The sequence below is a fragment of the Pinus tabuliformis genome, chromosome 2_2, assembly GCF_031772625.1.
Source record: "Pinus tabuliformis cultivar Carrire ecotype Pingquan chromosome 2_2, CPIR1, whole genome shotgun sequence".
In the NCBI taxonomy this organism is placed as follows: domain Eukaryota; kingdom Viridiplantae; phylum Streptophyta; class Pinopsida; order Pinales; family Pinaceae; genus Pinus; species Pinus tabuliformis.
The window spans coordinates 54,939,189-54,962,964 of record NC_142300.1 but is presented as its reverse complement, the minus strand read 5'-3'; the positions used below and the strand labels follow the sequence as shown (position 1 = coordinate 54,962,964).

At 38.3% G+C, this 23,776-nt stretch overlaps 1 protein-coding gene across 4 annotated transcripts in view; it reads right to left on the bottom strand.

Annotated features, from left to right (window-relative positions):
- Nucleotides 1-23,776, bottom strand: part of LOC149191458 (protein BCCIP homolog) — a 219,306-nt gene that overhangs the window by 128,769 nt on the left and 66,761 nt on the right. For all 4 annotated transcript variants that reach the window (XM_089404278.1, XM_089404277.1, XM_089404276.1 and 1 more), the window contains exons 4-7: nt 6,454-6,663; nt 6,168-6,278; nt 5,794-5,886; nt 5,628-5,684 (exon numbers count right to left, since the gene is read on the bottom strand). In XM_089404278.1, coding sequence (XP_089260404.1) covers nt 5,628-5,684; nt 5,794-5,886; nt 6,168-6,278; nt 6,454-6,663 — 471 coding nt within the window. The remainder of the gene's footprint in view (nt 1-5,627; nt 5,685-5,793; nt 5,887-6,167; nt 6,279-6,453; nt 6,664-23,776) is intronic.

Here is a 23,776-nt window from a genome sequence, read left to right as displayed (position 1 = left end):
ATAAAAGAATTAAGGGAGGTGGAGGGGGCATTCACAGGCTGAAACAACACTTGGCTGGTATTAGAGGCCAAATTGTCCCATGTGCAGCACCAGCAAAGTAGATTGGGAAAATTAGGAAGGAGTTGCTAGAAAAATTTCGAGAAGTTTGAGGAAGAAAAGCTAGGCTAAAAGGAATATAGGTTGAAATAGGGAGAAAGAGGAGTCTAAAACACATGATCGCTGCCAACCCCAATTTTGATTATGAAGGCTCTTCATCTATTCCTTGTACTGATGCATCCAACCCCTTTCGCTATGTTCCTCCCTCTTTGGAGTATATTCAAGAAAAAGGTAGGGTAAAATTAAAAAGAAGGGTGATATTAAAATTTATTTCACACCCTCCTCTCCCTATGATAGTGCACATAGTCCTCAAAAAAATAGAAATCAAATCCTGCCTACTTTAGATGACCATTGGAAGAAAGAATTGAGAGAAACTGCATGTGATTACATAACTAGATGGTGGTATGATGTTGATATCCCCTTCAATGTTGCTCGTTCACTGTATTATGAACACATGTGTGATGCAATATTTGATGTTGGTGAGGGCTTCAAAGGCCCTACTATGCATGAATTAAGGGAATCTCCTTTGCAAAAAGAGTTTGTCCATTGAGGAATATTTGAAAGATTTCAAAAGCTCATGGGTGAAAACAGGATGTGCCATCATGTCAGATGGATGGATTGATCAAAGGAACCGTACCATTATAAATTTTCTTATTTTTTGCCCACAAGGAACCATGTTTTTAAAATCAGTTGATGCATCTGATAAGGTGAAAGATGCACACTTGTTGTTTCAGCTTTTGAATCAGGTTGTTGAAGAGGTGGGGGTGGCTAATGTTGTTCAGATCATCATAGATAATGCCTCTAACTATGTTCTTGCTGGTAAAATGTTAGAGGAAAAACACAAAACCATCTTTTGGATCCCATGTGTTGCACATTGCATAGACCTCATGCTTGAGGATGTTGGTAAAATAGAATGGATCAAGAACACTATAGAGTATGCCAAAAGGATAATAAAGTATAGCTACAATCACGATTTTGAACCTGATGAGGAAAAACACAGGGGGTAAGGATCTTGTTAGGCCTGCCATCACTAGATTTGCAACTCATTTTTTGACATTGCAATCTATGCTTTCCCAACATAAAAACTTGCAAAGGATGTTTTCCAGTGATGAATGGAATGGATGTCAATGGGCTTGCAAACAAAATGGCAAAGATGTAAGAAAGAAAGTTAATGAAGACATATTTTGGAAAAAGGCAACAGAGATTGTGAAAGTTGTTGAGCCACTAGTTAAGGTGTTGTGGTTGGTGGATGGGGAAAGATTGGCTATGGGTTTCATTTATGAGGCTATGGATCAAGCAAAGGAGAAAATAAATGCAACATACAAGGATAGAGTGGCTAAGTATGGGCCCATTTGGGAAATCATTGATCAAATATGGAACAATCAACTCCATTGCCCTATACATGCAGTTGGGTTTTTTTTGAACCCAAGGTATCATTATAAAGCTCTGGTGGGAGAAGATTTGATTTGGGAGGTGAGAGATGGATTGATTGAGTGCCTTGGGCGCATGGTCCCTGATGAGAGTGGGCAGTTGGAGATACACCGAAGGATCACTTATTTTAGTAGAGCCACAGGTACCTTTGGAAAAAACCTAGCAAGGAAAGTAGATGAGCCAGGTAAACAATTTCAATTTTCAAATTCTTATTTTGTTAAATTGTTTATAATTTGAAAGCTGGATATAATTTGTTGAACTAACTCATTACACAACTATGTTTTTTTCCGCACAATGGTGGGAGGCATTTGGTAGTCAATGTCCTCAATTGCAGAAGTTTGCAATCCGTATTTTGAGTCAAACTTGCAGTGCTTCTGGGTGTGAGCGCAATTAGTCTGTCTTTGAGAGGATTCACATGAAGAAGAGAAATCGTTTAGAACAAAAACGGTTAAATGATCTAGTCTTCGTCCAATACAACCTCCAGCTAAGATGCAACCAATTGCTGAAAAAAAAGACCTGATACAAATCCCATTGTGTTGGAAGATATTGATCCATCCTCAGATTGGGTAGTGGAGACTCAACCAACAAAGTTTGACCCTGATGAGGATATTGGTGTTGATTTTGATTTGGAGATGGATGCATTACAAACTATTCAATTAAATGCAGATCCACTAGTACCAACCCCAAGTCCTCCAGATGTAAGCGCTTCCTCTACACAGCCACAGTGAAGGTGCATAGCTCGTTTATCTCAGTGTGCATCTAGTGCTAGTGTTACTACTTCTACAGTTGCATTTGGAGATCTTGATGAAGAGGAGGAGCCATGGGTTTCCCCGTCTGAATCTGATTCAGACTCTGACCCAGATGATGTTGCCTTGTCTAACAATAGTGACTAGTGATGTTTTGTTGTAGAGGCCATTTAGAGCCTCCTTGGTTATGTGTTTTTGTTCTAATATTTATATATTACATGTATTGGATAGTGCACTGGGTGCCATTTTGATATTAATAGATATATTCATGAGCATACTTTGATCATATGTTGTCTTCTTTCTATATTCTAATGCTTTGAGTTTGGAAACATGGATGAAAATCTTTAAAAAAAAAATATTTAATGTATTTTTACAAAGACCGAGTCATTGAAATCAACTAGGTCGAGTCGATATCGAGTCCGAGTCTGAGTCTGAGTCGACCCTCGGCCAGTTCCAAATCTAAGTCCGAGTTTTAAAACTATGAAAGGAAGGTTGAAAGTGTCTCCAAGGATCATGATCGTCCTTCATTTGAGGAGCAATCCTCAATTACACATGAAAGCAGCTCCAAAGGTCCCAAATCAAGCTAGGGTACCCCCCACATCATCTCCATGGGTCTCTAATAATCAACGTAGTGCCTGCTCTCTCCAGCGTCAGGGCTCCATCAAGTGCAACAAGCCCTCCTCAATCATCCTAAGGATGACCACCCTCATCTGGGCTTTGAATCATGGCTTGCCCATCAAGTAGTGTCAAGGCCTGCCTAAGGGCATGTTGGGTCCAATGGTGCAATCATCAAGAGTCCTCTGTGCTAGGCAAAAGAAGATGAGTGTCCTGGGTCCTGGGGTACTCTGGGATGTATACTAATTCCTTATGTCATCATACTTCCCAACACTCTGTTGCAAGTGGGCAACCTACATCTGCTAAGTCATCAATCTCTCTATAGGGCCTGGGCTGGAGTGGGTGCCCTTAAGGCATGTGTTGTTGTGGGCAACCTGGCAAGACCAACGAAAGCTCAAGTGAAAGCAACAATTCATTAGAGACCAAGATCATAAATGCATCTAAGTGGAACAAACTTGTATGTAAAGAGCATAAATAATACTTCAAATTGGGATCACCTTCCAATATCTAACTAGACCAAGTCTCGTAAAGGTGTTCCCTACCTTGGTAGGGGTGGTTAATAGTCAACCCTATTAGGTGCTTACAGCCCCCAAGGTGGGGTGGCATTTCCAAGGTTATCCCTTCAATCAGTAGGTGTTGGTGTAAGTGAGTGGAAATGGAGGGGGAAGACTTCATGGCCAAGTGCCATGGTCAAGGCGCCAACTAATGGGAGTCCACATTCTTTTTCCACCTCTAAAGCACCCTTTACTTCTTTTTGATAATGCTTTGTATTACGGACCACGGTGCATAGCTCAAGGATCAAAGCTTGCTCTTTATGATATAACATTTAATTTATCTCTTAAAATGAGGTAGTTTATCGCTCATCAATGTTGGGACATGCAAGGGTTCCTTTTGATGAGATAGAGCATCAAGTGCTCAAGAACCAAGTGATGGCTAATGATGAGGGTAGAGCTCATGCTAGGTTTTTACCCACGTGGTAACTTATGTCCCAACCATCTTTTTCTTTTTTATTTTATTTTTCTTTCATTGCGGCCATTTTATGCGTTTCCGTTCTTTTCGTTGCATCAACCTCTAGGGCAATGTTTTCTGCCCTACTCAAAGATGTGGACAAGAGGGTGCCAAATCTCAATGAACCAAAGACAAATTAGACCCAAATAATGGAGACGGTACATAGGGATTATAATGTGACATGGAAAGTGTGTAGTATGGTGAAAAGGAAAATCAACACACTGTTTCAATCCAGGTTTTTCCAAGTAAAGCCCCTCGATTAACCCTAAGGTCTCACGGGAGGTCCCACTAGACTAGGGCTAAAGATTAACTCCCCCTAGTAAGGTGAGAAAACAAGATTACAGTCAAGATCAGTCAATTATCTTGATCACCCCTTTATCTGTACTAAATGCCCAAAACATTAATTATAAGCATCTGATTGCAAAATGATCGAAGTACATATTGAGTAGCAGCCTACCTTTATTTAAGAGGAATGTCGGGTGGTGAGAGGTGCATGGCTGATGTAGATGGCAAAGGCATATGGCATATCATTATTAAGAAGTGAATCATAATGTCAGCGGCTGTTGGCTGTCAAATGTAGGAGAAAAAGTTTTCTCCTATAGGGTTATCCATTTTAGTGGGTAATAATAACATAGCCCTAAAACCCTAACTTTTTACTATTAAATAGCCACTTCCCCATTCTAAAACACAAATTTGAGTTCCTCATTGCAGTATGCATCTCAATGTTTGAGCAAGCAATTTTGAGTGAAATTTGTTGCGAGATCTAAATTATCTATGTTTCTGGTTCATGTTTTGTTTTGACAAAACACATACATATATATGTTGTCTCCTCGTTTCCGAATCCTGGTAATTTAAAAAATCTGGCAGATCCATACCTGCATGCAAATTCAGACTGATTCTATACAACTTAGCTCAATTGTGTAATTTCCTTTTGTTTGGTCTAAAATCCTTAATGGATCATGTACTTCTTGTTCTATTTCTTCCACATTGGCATGGTTTAGTAATACCTTATCATATCTAGACAGCCATTTTCAAGAAGCTTAAATCAATGACACGATAAATTTCAATTTCTATTGGTAAATGTATTTTGTAGGCAAAAGCATTTATTTTTCCTAGAGTGTTGAATGGTCCACAATATTAGGTGGTCAGAATTGTACGTTTTCTGGGAATGAAAAGATAATTTCTTTGACTCTTAGGCATATCATGTCTCCATATTCAAATGATCTATGGGTTTGACATTGATCCTGATATAAACTGGCCCTTGATTGAGCTCTTCCCATGTTTACTTTTACATTTCTTTAATTCTTGTTTCATTTTTGCAGCAGTCATAGCAAAATTTTGATTTACATGCCACCTATTTTATCTTATTTACATAGTCATCTAATCAATAGAAGCTGTTTCCTTCCTTGCTATCATGGCCATATTTGCACTATGATCTATAATGTTCAAAACTAGTCAGTATGCCCTAATTTAGCATATGCTGGAAATGAAGTTAAAAACAAAGATAAACCAGTTATGCATAGTACAAATATTTCCTCCATGCGATAATCAGTAGCACTGCAAATACCAGCCAAAGCTTGAAACAGACCAAAGCTAACTTAAAACCACAATATTCTTCCAAATAGTAGAATGCACCTATTCTTCCTGATGTACAGCACATGAAATAATGCTAATGTTTTCTTATTTCTATGCCTCTTATTATAATGAATGAATGCCACCAAACTAAAATACCTCATGTGTAGCTAGATAATCCGCATCAACTGGAAAGGTGAAGAACCAGGAGCTTAGCTGCACGTGACAGACATAAAAAGAAGAATAAGCAATGTTCCAGTTTTATTAGACATACATAAAACAGCATAGATGAGACAACGTATTTCTACAATGCATCACAACATACCTGATGAAAAATTTCATCCTCAGGTTTAATATATATGAGTTCACCCTTGTCATCGTTTTGATCATCTCCATTTCTTAATCTGCCCTTCTTTCTCTAATATTTATATACAATACCAAAAAGAAACAAATTTACTGATGATAACGCACCAACTATGATATGTTCAACCAGCACTTATAGAACATCATAAATTTAAGCCATGGAACACTTATTCATAAGCTAGAGAAATTAAAAATGGAATAGATAACAAAGAAGAAACGCATGCTAGAACACTTGTGATACCTCCTACAAACTATAAGCAATTCAAAAGTGAGGATGTATCCCAAAGCCACTTTTATCAATGATGCCCATTATTAAAAGAAATAGCAGCTAATTACCTTTTTCTTTTGTGTCTTTGCCACCCTGCATTCTTTTGGTATCGTTTGATACACTCTAGTGAGCAGTAGGTAATGTTTGAACCGAAAGGAATCTCGCAATTCTTGTGTTGGCTGAGTACACAAAAAACAGAGAAAGCATTGCTCTTCACCCGATCAACATTCATAACTTCTAATTCCTCTACTGACTATTAATCAAGCATGGTATTTATTTCCAGATGTATGGAGAGTAAACAAGATTTTAAAGTACAAAAATAAAGACAACAGAGGAATGTTTCAAACAAAACACCTCATCTTCTACAGCCCATGACACTTCATCAAAAAGGCCATCATAAAGAGGTGGTATAAGTTCAAACGGAAGATTAACCACGCGTTCACAAACCAAAAGACCCACATCATGAGGATGCTTTTCCCAAAGTGCGTTAAGCTGAACAGCCTCAGCCTTTTCAAAACTTTTATCAAGGAGAAAATCTCTAAGTTCCATAACGCAGCGCTGATCCTGTAAAATAAAGAAAAGCTCAAATTTAAAAAAGCATTCCTGACATTAAATGATATTCATTTTCTCTTTATGCATACATGCAGGTGCCTACTTCATTGTATCAACAGAATAAATATAAAGAAAGCATTCTAGGTTCTACGAAAGTCTAAATCAAGACTGGCAACTGATCTTATATCATCCATACTCTCTATACTTCACTGTCATTAACACCAAAACCCCACTCCCCACATCCCTTGCAATAGGTACCAGAATTCAGATTCACCTGCTTTATTTCCTATGAACAGAAGTAAATGGATATATTATACCCGTAGTCTATCTGTTCTACGTTTTGGAGGATTTTCGAGCATATTTTCTGGTCTGATTTGTCCAAAATTAGGTAGGGATTTCTTGGAATCACAAGTTTGAGTTGTAAACTCTCCACAATCCAAGTGCCCCAGGAGTTTTTCAGGGTGCTGAATCCATATATGCAATCAAAAACCCATTTTAAACAACAAAAATTAAGATTTGGCCAAAACGAATTCGCCGGTTTCCGGCATAAAAAATCCAAAACGTAGCATGTTTAGACAATGCCTATATTATAAGCTAATTTAAAAACAAGATGAAACAAGTCTAACACTCCAAATTTCTTGGCAAAAAGAGAAATAATATGAGGATTAAACGCTTCATAGAGTCATTAATTACTCTTGTATGACATCACACTGCCACATATGGCATTAGTGTCCAAACAGTTTGAACATATAAAAACGAATCATAAATGTGCCCTAATATCAAAGAGCCCTTTAAAGAGGGACTCTGACTGTAGCCATGAGGGACTAAAATGGGGTTATTTGACACTCAAGTTACACTATAAAAAAACAATCTTCACTGACCAAGAATTTGGAAGGTTCTAAACAAAGTACCCTTGATTGTTATCCCAACTCCAGTAATTTCCATGCCCTTAGAAAATGAAATGACTCATTACAGCATCTTTTCCTGCATCTAAGATGGTGGATTTGATGTGAAAATTCCTTCTATTTTATATATACCCAAATCCTGGCCCCTCTATTGTCCTTCCAATCATATTTTAATATTTCCATCTTGACTTTATTGAAGACCTTCATCTGGTCTTGACTTCTCCAGTTATTTGTGTCTGATGGGCTCATTAGTTTTGCTGGAGTTCGAAAATTTAGTGACATAGCTATGAGCCCTGTTGACCACTATGTGTCAACAACCCATAGCAATACACCCCTTTTTTTCACAAAAGGGATAGCGCCTGATCGATGTGTTCATGTTGTACAACTATCATTATCAGCTTCACTTCCAAGATGTTATGTAAACCCTTTCTGCATGTGTATAATGTAAATAATCTCAGCAGATCCGTGTCATGTATGTAACAACCTAGATAAACCTACTTTTCTAGTGACGATCTCCATTTTAAGAGGTTTTCTGTCTCACCGATCCATTCTCGGATGGTCGACAGAGTTTTCACCAATCTTACCCCAAAGCTGGAATGGATTTTGTCGCTAGGATCTTAGGCGAATCCTAGTGTTTTAGATCGAGTCTATATAAAAGTAATTTGGGAATAATCCTAACTATTTGGTTAGGTTATTTTATTACAAACTGCTTGGTCTACTGGATTATGTTTGTGTCGCATAAATGGGTAGTCTGTGAGGGTCTATTTCAAATGGGTTTTCCCCCTTATGATGTAAAAAATAAAAAAATCATGATGTAAAGTGTCTTGAGGGTTGGAAAAATAATTTATCCCCTCATAGGTTAATTAATTAAATTTTCTGGCCAAAAATTAATTAAAATCCTAAGCCAAAAATTTAATTAATTCTAGGTCCTAGGTAAATTTAAATTCTCCAAAGGCAAAATTCATCGACCCTTAAAAAATTAAATCTTAAAAAGTCCCAGGACTAAGGTAAATTAATTATTTTGCCAAATTTTAAATCTTTGATCCCTGGGGATTAAGTCAAAGTCAAATTTTTGGGGAAATTAACTCAAAAAATATTTTTTTTAGTTAATTAAAATGCATTTAATGGAAAAAATCGAATTTACCCAAATATTTAAATATTTCGACAGATGAGATAAAAAAAAAAAAATTAATCTTCATCAACGGTAGAAATTGCTTTGACGAGGATCACTCGAACTAGCCGTTGGAGGATTTATCTTTAAATAGGAGGTCATTTGTCAGTCGATGGATCCGATCTTTGAGTCGTGTGCTTAGCGAGAAGCTCTGGTGTAATCTTTTTTCTAGATAATAAAGACAGGGTTTGGAGTTTAAAAAAAAAAAAAAAGTGAATAATATTCCTGCAAAATTATGTTGATAAGCCCCGGAAATCCAAATCTTACCCTCTAGGGCCTAGATCTGGACTCTACACAAATTTCCACCTTAGATCTGTAGCTGCACGACAACAAGAAAACACCCAAACGATATGTACAATGATAAAAAACTAAAACCCAGAAAAACCCAAGTCAAAAAACCAAAAATAATTTACAGATCTATGCACAAGAATGGTAGATCTATCAGATTTGAGGAGTATGAATCCAACTCCGCTCCCAGATCTGATAATCTATGGGTCTTAACAACCAGATCTATCAATTTCCCACATAAAAATTAAACTTTTAAATTTTAAAGAGGTGCTAACTCGAAACCCTTCGTGCATCACCAACAAAAAATCTCACGATAAACCCGGGATTAATTTTACTGGGCTCCTCAGAAAACACGAATCGGGAGTTGGCTGGTCCATGGTAGTCACTTGATAACTTGCTTCCATGGTAGTCACTTGATGAATGATTAAATTCCATGATCGTCATCTTTTCCTCTAGGGCTAATAACTTGCTTTGCATAGAATTAATTTCCCTGGCATGATCAGTTGTTAATGTTGCTTGATTAAGTTCCATATCTTTAATAAGTTGAGCATGATTAACTTCTGCATTCTTGCTTACTTGAGCCTAATTTAACTGTATGTCTTTAACCATTTGAATTAACTCCTTGAAATCATTTTCAACTTCTATAGTTTTCTTTACTTCAGCTTTTTCTTTGACTTTGTCTTTATCTCCATATTTATCTTCAAAGGCATCAATGATTGATTGTAGAGAATCAAAAGTGTTATTAGGGAACTTAACATACCAATCAAAAGCATCTCCAGATAAGGTAAGAATGAAAATCTTCATCTTCACATCTTCATATTTGGAATATGGGAGACACTTGCTTATACAGAGGCTGACATTCTAAAGGTGAGTTTCGGCAGTAAAAGCATTGTCACCTTGAAAAGGAGGAAATTCATCGATGGCGTCACAAAAAAATGAAGGATAACCATGCGGAGCTCCCTGAATATTAGTAAAATCACAAGGATCAAACAAGTCATAATCCATGATGATTTGATTAACTGGTAAAAGATGGGCCAAATGGATATCAGAGAGAGATCCCTGCTCAAGAACATGAAAACATCTACAAGAAGCGAGCTTCTAGCAGAAAATTTTGTAAGAAATGGAAGAAGTGGAGTCGCCACTTGAACATGAATATCTCACAAAGTTTCCAAAGGCGAAACCAGAAAGTTAGTGGATGGAGGTAGATGGATATTTAGGGAGGGCTCCTAGTCTGGGATTAAATGAATGAATAAGTGGAGTCGCTACCCAAATAGGTAACCAACCGGAATGCCCAGGTGCAGAAAGTGAAGATGAAAGGATTAGATGAGAGAGATGACGACAGCTAGGATGGTGAAAAATGAAGAGACGAAATGATGTCGGGAAAATGATATGAAATGTCGTAAAGCCAAGGCCTAATAAATTGGTCCTCGATAGCAACGCCAAGAAGTGTTGGCTTTGCCAGCTCGAATGAGAGATGAGAAATGAGAAGAATGATGAGGAAATGTCGTTGAAACACCGAGAATAAAATGTCGTCGGCAACGGCGCCCAAAATGTTGTGCCGCCTGACAGGTTAATGAATGGCGGAAAAGATGAGATGATTAGAAAATGTCGTGAGGACCAAAGACAGAAAAACTCTATCCCTGGCAATGACATTTCCCCATCATTCTTCTCATTTCTCATCTCTCATTCGAGCCAACAAAGCCAACACTTCTTTGCATTGCCACCGGGGACCAATTTATTAAGCCTTGGATTTACGGCATTTCATATCATTTTCCTGGTGTCATTTCGTCTCTTCATTTCTCACCATCCTAGCTCTCGTCATCTCTCTCATCTAATCCTTTCATCTTCACTTTCTACACCTGAACATTCCGGCTGTTTACTTGTTTGGGTGGCGACTCCACTTATTCATTCATTTAATCCCAGATAAGGAGCCCTCCTTGAATATCCATCTGCCTCCATCCACTAACTTTCCGGTTTCACCTTTGGAAACTCTATCTAGATCTCTGGGGTTTATCAACATAATTTTGCAAGAATATTATTCAATTTTTATTTTTATTTTTATTTTTTTTTGCAGTCCAAGGGTTCCAAAATTCTTAGATCTGGAAATTTTTCATGAAGGTTTCAAGGCTAAATCTAAAGCATAAAAAATATCTTGACATGGAATTCGATTTTTTGGGTTTATTTTGGGTTTCTTGAGGCCACCGTTCACTGCCTAGAAATGCTCCCTGGGTTCTTTTTATTCTTCTTACTACAAAAACTTTGAAATTTTTTTAGGAAGGCCCACAGCCCTTGCTGCTGCCTGCATTCTCCATTAAAACTACAAGAAACCCTCATCTCATTCAGCCGCGGCATTAACCCTTGCTCATCTGCAAACCCCTCACGCTATCTGTCTGTGTCTTTTCCATCTGCTGCGCCCTCTCCTCTTCCCTGCAACACTCTCGCAGTCCTTGTTCTGCTTGTGTTCTTTTTATTTGTTGGTTGCATCTCAAGCTTCATCGTCATCCCATTGCAGTTTCTCCCTCCACGTTACCTCCTCCCAATTACTGCTTCGAAACCACAGTCCTTTTCCCTTGCTACCCACGTCCTTTTCCTTGCAGCGTCCTCATCGCTCCTCCCGCGGCCATACTTTCCCTCTCAACCTGCATCCAACCCCACCTACGTTCTCCTCTTCCCTGCAATTTCCATTCCTCCGCCTGCAAGCCCTCACTGTTATCCTTGTTTTCCCTCTCCTGTTGTCGTCGAACCCTCCTCACTGCCATCTATGGCTCCCTTCCTAGCTCTCCTCTACGTATCCTTCTCCTGTCGTCGTCAAAGACCTGCATACGCACAACTAACAAACAAAACATTCGACTTTTTTTTTTATTCATTTCATTTGTATTTTATGTATGCTTAGGGTTAGTTTTCGAAATTTCATTTCTTTGTTTGTTTATTTTTTTTAGTTAGGTTTTGGTTTCACATTTAAATCAATTGTTTTTGTCTTGGTTGACTTTCGATTTGGTTTTATTATATTTGATTTGTTTTTAGTTTACATCTTTTTATTTTTATTTATGATTTAAAAATGTGTTTTGATTTTTCTTTTCTATTTTCATTTGAAAAACATAAAAAAATTCTATAAAACTAAAAATCTAAAACATTAAAAAATCTAAAAATTTTAAAAAATCTAAAATATTTAAAATAAATAAATAAATTAAAAAAAAAATCTTCATTTTTGTGACTTGAGATTACTAAAGAATTAAATTAAAAGAGGATTTGCGCTAATACATTAAAAATTTTAATGTGGCCCATGGCCCATTAAAATTTCGATTTATTAACCCTTTTAATTTACTTTTGTCACATTAAAAACTTAATCTCTTCATTTACCACATTAAATTAATTTCCTAAGGAACAATTAAAATTATAATCTAAAGTTCCTTGGTGTCTTTTGTGTTAAGTGTAAGATTTTAAATTTTGTGGTAATATTTCTCTATTGTCAAGTGCGATTAATGTTTTAAAAATTATATTGGCGATAGGAGAAAGATAATTAATTCTAGATCTGGGTTATTGAAGAAAATCATTTTTAATCTAGAATCATTGTTTAGCATTTAATTTTCATAAGTTTTCATGGGATTTAATTGCTAGATATATTGCAGTTTTGAGCATTCATACTTAATTGTTCATGATCATCGCTTTGCCACATATATAAATTACTTGGGATATCTTGTTTTTGTTCAGTCTATGGTTAATCGAATATTAAGGCACTGGTCTATAATCATTTCTATCATGTGGTTGTGTCTTGTGTTTAATCTATTCATCTCAGTTGACCAAGATTTGTTCTAAATTCATCAGGTTGTCCATCTTCAAGTCTCCTAGAGCCTGTGTTTCACAGGCTATCCTCATTCATTCACCCCAGGGACTACCCCCCTTGACTTGTCTAGGAAAGAATCTAAACGGAGTGGGTAAAGATTAGAGTGGCAGACCTTACTCTAAACATTGTCGCGGTGCCTAGACACTTTGTGCGACAACAAGCCCATCTAGTTTGTTGATTATCTCTTTAAACAACCCTTCATTCTAGTCATTTTTTGTTGAAATCATGTGGCTAACGTTCACTTGAGGCCACATGCCAATCCATCGTGTTGATGTATTAATAGCTTTATGGAGCCCACACATGCGTATCTATCTATCCATTTACTACATCTTTCTATTACTCTCTAGGTCAGCCTAGTCACCCCCTTGGCACTAGCACCCTAACCCTAATGGAAGTCTATAAATACAAGGGTACACTCGTCATTTGCATCAACTCATTATGTGAATATATTCTCCATTCTTTGCCTAAGGGCACTCCTAAAAGGTTCGCTATTCTCATGGAAATTGTTCATGGTTCTGGTTGATCTCTTTTGGGTGCACAATGGTATGAGTAATCTCTCTTGTGATCTGTATTAAATTTTGATATAAGCCTGTCATGATTACTTGACTGCATTAGCATTTGTTGAAGTGTTCACTGTAGATCTATTATCTCCTTATGACCTCAAATCAACATGGTATCAAGGCTAGTGCTCACCATAAATCTATTATCTTCCTACTGTATCAAGTCCTGGTTTACATCTGTTTCAGGGGTATCAGCTAGGATTTTTCAGGGCTTCTTTGAGGACATCAATCTGTTCTTAGGGGTTTAAACCCTTTTCTCCTCTAGTGCCCTCCTGTTTTTTCTTTTCTTATTGACTTCTCAGCAAGCTTAAAAAAGTATCTTCCTTCTAGGGCAGCGCATGCACCCTTCTCTTCTCCCAAAATTTCTGAGTTCAGTTTTCAAAGTATATCATAATTAATTATCTGAGTCCCTAAAGGCAGCAAAGTCTGATGGACCCTCACAGTGCATATTGATCCTCCACTTCTTCACAAGAATAGGTTGCCACTTCTGGAGCCATTAGGCATAAGGACAAAACACCAGCACTTACTCTCCAACTATCAACAGAAATATAAAGGAGAGGAAATTGTTATTCATGATAACTCATCCCTACCAGTTTCTGGATGAGGCAATATCTTTCTCAGCAACACCCCGTTTGGAAAAGCTCTTCATGTTCTCAGAATAGGACCAAATCTACTTTCTATATATTATAATTATATCACTCACACCAACAAAAAGGTGGAGGTTTGGCCAGATCAATGGGTTATAAAGGACATAAATATGGTTTTAAAGTTGTTGCTTCCAGCTATTGTGATGAATCCATACATATAAGTTTGGGAAATCTTCACCCCCTTCAAAACAAAGCGGATTCACTACAATGATGGCCAATATTGATGACAAGGGCAAAATATGGTATCAAAGTTTGGGTCATACCAATTTTGGGACCTTGCATCACATGAGCCATTTAAGGATAGTAGAAGCCCTTCAACAGATTAAACCACCTAATGGTGTCTATGAAGGATATATGCTAGGAGAACACCATCATGAATCCTTTCCTCAAGACTTAGCAAGGCAAAACTCTCACTCCCTTGAGCTGGTTCAGAGTGATATTTTTGGACTTATGACCATTCCTTCACTTGATGAGGCCAAAGATCACCTTACCTTTATTCATGATTTCTCCCTTGTTCGGATATATACTATTCAATCCAAAGATGAAGCCTTTGAGAAATTCAAGGAATTTAAATCCCTTTTGGAAAATTGCAACAAATACAAGACCAAATCTATCAGGATTGATAATGGAGAAGGATATTTCAAAGATAATTTCATCCATTTCTCAAAACTCATGGCATTGTTTGCCAAAAGTCAATCCCTCATCAAACAGATACTGACTTGAGATGTTCGTCATATGACTAATTTTGGGAACAGTTATGGTTACAAACCTTCAGCTTTTCACCTTGGATCACACACATGGGCCCATATTCCCAAAGAAAAGTGATGCATGTTGCAACCCACAAGTCAACACTGCACCCCAGTGGGCTACAGTGAACGTCCAAGATATATCACCTATATAATAGTTCCACCAACAAGGTGATTGAACAAAGGAAGTTGTCTTTGATGAGCTTATTTCCCACTGTCCACCAAGAACCCATCCCACTCTTGTCGCATAATATTTGTCTCCAGTGATCGAAATGGATCTCTCTTTTTTGCAACCTAATGATGATCCTACTCCTTTGATTGTTTCTTCTAGCACCCTCTCCATAGTGATTCAGTCAACAACCCATGATGAGACCTGTGTTGATGACTCGTGTTACCTCTTGGAACTTTTCGTGTGCAAATTTGGAGAATGCCCATTGTTGGGGTGAACTTAAAACACCTTGACATGGTCAAAGACCACTTAATCAACAATTTGGAAGAAATAAATAACCTTAAAGAAGGAAAACCTTAGCAAAACAAAGGTCAAACACAATTGAAACATGAATTAGGGTGTTAGATTGGTTGATCATAAGGTCAACTCTAATAAAAGGGGCCTTAACTATAAGAAGTTCATAAGAAAAAATTCCATTAGTTAATGCATAGGTCAGCCTTGACCTAATGCAAACAAGTGTCTTAAAGGAGAAAAAATCATTTACTATGGATCAATTAGATAGAGAAAAGGGGATGATGCAAGGGCTTTTGAAAGGCTTTGGGAGGTGTGGCTAATCCTTAGAGGCTACCACATGGTCCTTTTATACCCTTGACAAACTTTAGTAGGGCTTCATATAGGAGTTTCCTAATTAGGCCTTCATCAAGATAGAAACATATAATAAGAAGTTCATTTTCCAAAAGGGCATGAAAGAAGTGTGAAGAATTTCCACTTAGTTGAAGATCTAACTAAAGCAAGGAAGTTTAAGAGCATTTTATAACTGAGTTTCATTATCTTCATCTTTTTCATGGCTAAATTTGATTGTTCAAGTTACAATAGTAAATCTGTGGTAATGATCTTTGGGAGAAGGGCAATCATTTTCCAAAAAGAAAGAATAAAGCTAAAGTGAAACACTCCTTGTGACTCATTTATCATTGTTCGATACTTGATTTGGTGGTGTCATTTTTGTATTTTGAAAGGCTAATACTATCTTTTTATTGTTCATTATTGCACATTATTAGTCCTGACTTGTAATTGTAAAAGAGGCACACTTTTGGGAGGGCCCTCTCTTTAACTTACACATCTTAGAGAAGTCCATGTGGTTAATTAGAGCATGTTAATAACATCCTAATTACGCCTCCATCCATACAATTTGATCAACTCGATCACCCAACTAGGTTGACATTGCTCTACTTTTTCACCCATTTATTTCAAATACAACATTAAATCTTTCCTTAGCTTTCCCCTTTGTGCCAAAAGAGAACCAGTCTAAAGTATTAAGAAATAGCACACTACAAGACAGGACCACCAATATGACAGAAAAAGCTAACTAGCCATATCAACAAACATTCACACCAATGCAACTAATATATAGCACAATGGGTGATGCCACCTCATAGAGAGAATTGCTCTAGATTCTAACACCTTGCATGGTGACTAGGCTAGGAATCTTAACTAAATCATTGAGTCATCATTTGAGGATAAATCACTATTATCCTAAATGAATAATACAATTTAAGGTGACAAGAAAATTTGGTGATTAGTAAGGTAAGCCATAGACTAACATTCCCCCCTTTAATCGCAAGTCTATATCTCTATATCAATTAAACAATAAACACCAACACAAAAGATGATATATGGAATCTTTCAAAAACCTTTAATCTAAGCTTCAATGATAAATCTACCTAAAAAACCATCAAACCTAGATGTTTGATAGTTCATCTAGAATGAATTGGAAAAGAGCTGAAATCCAGAAGTGGCTAGTTGTCAATTTCTAAATATTTCTGAATTACTTCACATTCTGATCATTTACCACGTTAGCTAGAAGAAGTGTCTTTTGTTAATTGGTGAACATGTAGTATCACTGCTGAAGTGCTCTCTAAATCTGGTGGTTTGAGTTGACCACTAACCATTTTGACACTTTTAGGTGTCAAATAGCATCCTAATGTATCCCAATTGGATAAAAAAAACCAAATGAGAGAAGCCCAGATTCAATGCTCGATCCTCCCAAATTCCAAATTGATGAAGATTGAGGTTCTTGATTCCATGCCGAAACTTCCAAGTGATGAAATATTTGCAACTATCTTGTGGTTGATTTCACCTCTTTGGCATTATCTAAGTCTATCATCTTTAGATAGTTGTTGCCCATCTCCCAATTTGTTTTTTCTCTCTTTTCCTTTTTTTTGTTTGTGTTCAAACTTGAAGTTTGACAATCATAATTAATTATCATCAATTCCCCTCTTTTTCAACTAAAAGGAGAGACAAAACAGGTTTCCCTCAACCATTTTGTTAATTTTGGTTAACAATGGTATGTTCTATGCTTAGCACAGTTTACTTCAATGTTCCTTAGCAGCCCAATAACAATTTCCAATTTCCAATAGCAATCACAATAATCACATTGACAGTAAAAGCAGATAGAACATAAAACAAACTGCAGAAGACAAGCCAAGACAAGAGGACACCAAATTTGGCGGATGCCAGGGAAAAACCCCAATGTGGGGAAAACTCTTTGATCAATTCTTCTTATTATTAAATCAAAAGTTCTGCAGAGAGAGAGTACAAAAGTCAAATTGACTTGCCCAATACAAAGTCAAAACAGCCCTGTAAATTTATGCAGTCAAACTTCAGCCCTAACCAGAAAGTCAACTGCTGTCAAACTTCAGCCCTAACCAGAAAGTCAACGCTGGTCAAAACAGCAGCAATTCTTCCTTGAAGCAGCTCAGTCTTCCTTGGTCAAACTTGGCCTGATCAGGAGGTCAATTTCAGCCCAAAACAGCTCGGTCAAACTCGGTCAAAGGAGAGAGAAAACTGCTGTAATTTTTCTGCGGTCAAACAGCAGTCAACCCTGAAGTCAACGCAGGTCAACCAGCCCAGAAATTCTTGGTTTTTGTGCCCAGCAATGCGGCTTGAGAAAATCGAACTTTTGACCCAAAAACCAAAGTCAAACTCAGTCAAAAACACCTCGGTCAACGCTGGTCAAACCTGTCCCTGAAGTCTGAAATTCGGCCTGCAATTTCTGCTCAGAAAATCCGTCCTCCTTGCCACACGAGTGAGAGAGAGAGGCTGCCCAATGTTGTATGAACCAATTAGATAAAGAAAGAGAAGAATGTGTGAGCGATGATGGTGCCAAATGAGGTGTGAGTTTACTTGTATTTATACAATTCATTGTGGGTGAAGAGAAACGTCCATTGGGCTTCTTGAGCCTACATGATGTGTGGCCAACCTGAACAATTTGCGCATGTGTGGGCATAAATTCAAAATCACACTTCCACTTGTCCAAATGAGATGATCTTTATATCAATTTTGGTCCTCTCGAAAAGAGGAATTTAATGCAATCATCATCTTCATCAAATGAGTTGTCACAAGGTGGAATTTGGACCTAGTTTCCAATTTTAACACTCCCTCTCAACTATGGAGAATTCCACCTGACAATCCATCAATCGTCTTTGTCATCTCATCTCTGCTCTGCTGAACCATGAAGTAATAATGAAGAAGAATCGATCAAGAGTGAGTCACAAGACCTTACCACTCTCCACTGACAAAAGTCAGTCCAGAGGTAGAACCTCAAATGATCCCAGATCAAGTTGTTGAACACCATGCATCCTAGACATAGGGAGTACGGCAATACACGATGCATCCATCGGTAGTGCTATGGTCCCTATCCACGTTTCCCAACTCATTGGCCAGATGAGAGGTACTTCCCATGAGTCCCGAACTACATGGGTAGGATGTATGTTGGGGCATCAACAGGAGAAGGTGAACCACTCATCTTGCTCATATGCCATAGGAGAAGGTGAACCACTCATCCTATGCATATGTCAATCGTAGGGGAAGGTGAACCACTCACCCTACACACGTGTCCGTAATCGTAGGGGAAGGTGAACCACTCACCCTAAGGTCGCTCATAGCTCCAAGAGGTACCCCAAGCCCCCAGGAGCTCCCAGAGCTCAATGTCCAACTCAAGCGGGACCCTCATGGGAGGGTCTTTCCACGACTCCAAGTCTCTCTCGGAAGGTTAAGAATTTGACCTTCCCCAAAGGCTTCATGAGGATATCTACAACCTGCTCATCAATCCTGATGTGTTGGAGCCTTATTGCTCCCCATTGTACCATATCCCGGATAAAGTGGTACCTGATATCAATGTGCTTGGAGCAGTCGTGAAACACAAGATTCTAAAAGGCGAATCCCACTCTAGTTGTCACAGAAGATCACGGTGGTATCCAGCACGTGCTCAAATAGCTCATTGAAGAGCTTCCTCAACCAAACAGCTTCACAACAGGCCATACTAGCTGCAATGTATTCGGCCTCAGCGGTGCTTAGAGCAACCGATTTCTGCTTCCTGCTCATCCAAGAAATTGAAGCAGACCCCAATGAGAAGCAACATCTAGACGTGCTCTTATGATCCACCACACTGCCAGCCCAGTCAGCATCAGTATATCCATGTAGCCTCAAATTCTCGGCAATGTATCTCAGTCCATAGTTGATTGTGCCACAAAGATATCTCAAGAGATTCTTAGCAACAATCCAATGTATGTGATGAGGCTCGACCATAAATTGACTCAATGTATTCACAACGAAGCATATGTCTGGACAAGAGTTTACCAAGAACATTAGGGCCCCCACAAGTTGTCTATATTCGAAAGGATTTGCCAATTCGGGCCCAACAACACTTCCACATAGCTTCTTGAAATTGAGTTCCATCGAAGTAGAAACAGACTTGCAATCCACCATCCCACATCTCTCGAGCAGCTTCACAATATGTTTTCCTTGGGAAAGGAAAATCTCAATTGGGTTTTGCCGGACCTCCAGGCCTAGGATGTAGTGCATCAAATCTAGGTCCTTCATCTCGAACTCAGAAGCTAACTCCCTCTAGCATTGATAAATGAGAGGGTTTGAACCTGTCAGAAAGAGATCATCCACATAAAGGACCAGAATGAGAGGCCTGTCCTTTTCAACCTTGAAATATAGGTTAAGGTCAGCTTAGCTCCTTTTAAATCCCAACTTCATAAGATAGCTATCAATCTTCTCATACCAAGCTTTGGGGGCTTGCTTCAACCCATAGAGGGCTTTCTTCAACCTGCACACGTGTGTCCTTTGATCTTGTACTTCGAACCCCTCAGGTTGTTCTACGTAAACTTCCTCAAGAGCGAGCCATGCAAAAAAGCAGTCTTAACATCCATTTGGTGTAGGCTCCATCCTTGAGAGGCAACAAGAGCAATATAGGTCGGATAGTGGTGTATCGGGCAACTGGTGCAAATATCTCATCATAGTCCACTCCTTCCTTTTGAGAGAAGCCTCAAGCAACGAACCTGGCCTTGTATTTTTCAGCACTCCCATTAGCTCCATGTTTGATTTTGTAAAGCCATTTTGAGGTGACCACAGACTTGTCCTTGGGTCTAGGAACCACATCCCAGACATCATTCTTCATGATTGATTTGTACTCCTCATTCACCGCATCCTTCCATACTTGGTGTTTCACAACTTCTTCAAACGTACATGGCCCAGATTGAACAATAGCACTCGTAGCAGCTAACTACCCTTGATATCTATTCGGCTTCTTACTTTCACGAAATGTCCCTCTTGGAGAAATATGTCTTTCAGCATCTTTGAGAGTATCTTTGAGCCACAAAGGTCTTTTCCTTGACGTAGAGGGATCACCAGGAGGTGGATCAATGGGATCCATCAGGCCTTCAACATCAAGCATCGGTTCATCTGTCGGAGATTCATCCTGCTTTCCTCCAACATCATCATTGTCCTTCCTTGGGGTAGGGAGATACCTAGCTTTCCCAAGGGCAGAATCTTCATTGAAAGTGACATCATGGCTTATTTCCACTTCTCTTTGACCAAACACATAGATTCTATATGCCTTCGAAGTTCCATTGTAGCCCACAAATGTTCCTTTCTTCCCAGATGCTTCTAACTTGTTTCTTTTCTCTTTAGGCCCATGAAAATATACGGGACATCCAAATATTCTAAAATGAGAAACATCAAGTTTCTTACCAGTGAAAACTTCTTCGAGTGTCTTGAAATTCAATGCTTGATGTGGACATCTATTTTGAACATATACGGTGGTATTTGCAGCATCTCCCCATAAGAACTTCAGTAGACCTGGATCATGAAGCATGGCACAGGTAGCTTCCATGGTCGTTCGATTCTTTCTTTCAGCTACTCCATTTAGCTCGGGAGTGTCTACAACAGTTGTCTCCCTCTTAATGCCAGCTTCTCTACAATAGTCATTGAATTCAATTGATTCATATTCGGTCCCATTATAGCACCTTCTTTTTCTTCCTTCTTTGAATCCCTGCCTGAATCCTTGACCTTGTCTCTTTGGACCAGCATTGTTCTTCCTCTTTGCATGAGCGGAGAAAGCAGTGGGTTCATTTCCATTTGAAGGCTTGTCTCTCTCCATCATCCTTGTCTCTTCTTGCGTGCATCGAGCCAATAATTCATCGAAACTAGGAATCCTGTCATTATTAAGAATAGTAGTGTTAAACACATCCCATGCTCTTGTGAGACCTGCAAGAGCAATGAGAGTGAGCTCCCTATCAGCAACAACTTCTCCAATAGATAGAAGATCATTCTTGATATCGGTAATCCTCATTAAGTAGGATTGAATAGACTCTCTATCCATCTTGATGTCCTTCAACTTGTTCTTGAGAAAGAGGATTTGATTTGCATTGTTTACTTTGAACATCCCAACCAACTTATCATACATCTCCTTAGATGTTTCCAAATCAGAAATATAGGCAACCAAATGCTTTTGAATGGAATCAATGATAATTATTTTAGCTTTGACCTCACCTTTCTTGTATTTCGTCTTTACAACAGCAGGTGCATTTGAAGGAGGCTCCACCACTCTTCCCTTTACATAGTCCATAGCATCATTCTCTTCCAAAGTCAAATCCAAAGTCATCTTCCATGCATGATAGTCAGATTTGTCCTTGAGCTTATCCTCGAATTTGAAGTATGATGTAGTCATCATTGAAGCTAGACCAATATTCTTGTCCAACAACTCTTTTCTTAGTGATTGTTTTTCTCTCTCTTGCTTGGGATTTGTCTTCACCTGGGCTCTGATACCATGTTAATTTTAGTTAACAATGGTATGTTCTATGCTTAGCACAATTTACTTCAATGTTCCTTAGCAGCCCAATAACAATTTCCAACAGCAATCACAATAATCACATTGACAGTAAAAGCAGATAGAACATAAAACAAACTGCAGAAAACAAGCCAAGACAAGAGGACACTAGATTTGGCGGATGCCAAGGAAAAACCCCAATGTGGGGAAAACCCTTTGATCAAATCTTCTTATTATTAAATCAAAAGTTCAGCAAAGAGAGAGTACAAAAGTCAAATTGACTTGCCCAATACAAAGTCAAAACAACCTTGTAAATTTCTGCAGTCAACTGCAGTCAAACTTCAGCGCTAACCAAAAAGTCAACATTGGTCAAAACAGTAGCCATTCTTCCTTGACGCAGCTCAGTCTTCCTTGGTCAAACTTAGCCTGTTGAGGAGGTCAATTTCAGCCCAAAACAACGTGGTCAAAGGAGAGAGAAAATTGTTGTAATTTTTCTAAGGTCAAACAACAATCAACCCTAAAGTCAATGCAAGTCAACCAGCCCATAAATTCTCGATTTTTGTGCCCAACAATGCGGCTTGAGAAAATTGAACTTTTGACCCAAAAGCCGATGTCAAACTCAATCAAAAACACCTCGGTCAACGCTCGTCAAACCTGTCTCTAAAGTCTAAAATTCGGCGTGAAATTTATGGTCAGAAAATCCACCCTCCTTGCCACAAAAGTGGGAGAGAGAGGCTGCAAAATGTTGTACAAACCAATCAGATAAAGAAAGAGAAGAATGTGTGAGTGATGATGGTGCCAAATGAGGTGTGAGGTTACATGTATTTATACAATTCGTTGTGGGTGAAGAAACACGTCCATTGGGCTTCTTGAGCCTACATGATGATGTGGCTGACCTGAACAATTTGCACGTGTGTGCATAAATTCAAAATCACACTTCTGCTTGTCCAAATGAGATGATATTTATATCAATTTTGGTCCTCTCGAAAAGAGGAATTTAATGTAATCATCATCTTCATCAAATGAGTTGTCCCAAGGTGGAATTTGGCCCTAGTTGCCAATTTTAACACATTTCATTGTTGCAGCAAGTAGTTTTTGCTTTACCACTAAACATCTTCACTTGATTTGGTGGTTTTGGGCCATTTTCACTTGATTTGTACACTACCCCCTTCAGGTTTAGGAGGGTTTCATCATTGTACTTCCCCTTTGACATGCTAGAAAGTACCATTTTCATTTCACTCTCCATTGCAAGATGTCTTTACTCGAGATTGAATTCTTCAATACGACTAATATAGCTTCTTAGTTGTTGATGACCACTGCCAAGGATCGATCCACCCATAGTGAATCTTTAATCTTGTGGGTTTGTTTTGCTTTGAACGTCTGTCCAATAAATTATTTTGCTTGCCGCAATGTTGACAAGAATGGAGTACATAGCACTTCAATTTTTCCTCATTGATTTCTAATATTTCTTTATTAAGAAATCCTCCACTCACAAACATAAGAGGTTTGAAGTAATCTGGAATATGAAAGCTATTGTCATCATCATATCCTAAACCACGTTGATTTTTGTTTAACTCTTCCCAAGGCCTTACAATGGAATAGGAAAGATCACACTCAACTTGATTATATAAAACTTCATCTTCATTTGCAATTAAAATTAAAATCAACACTGATAGAAAAT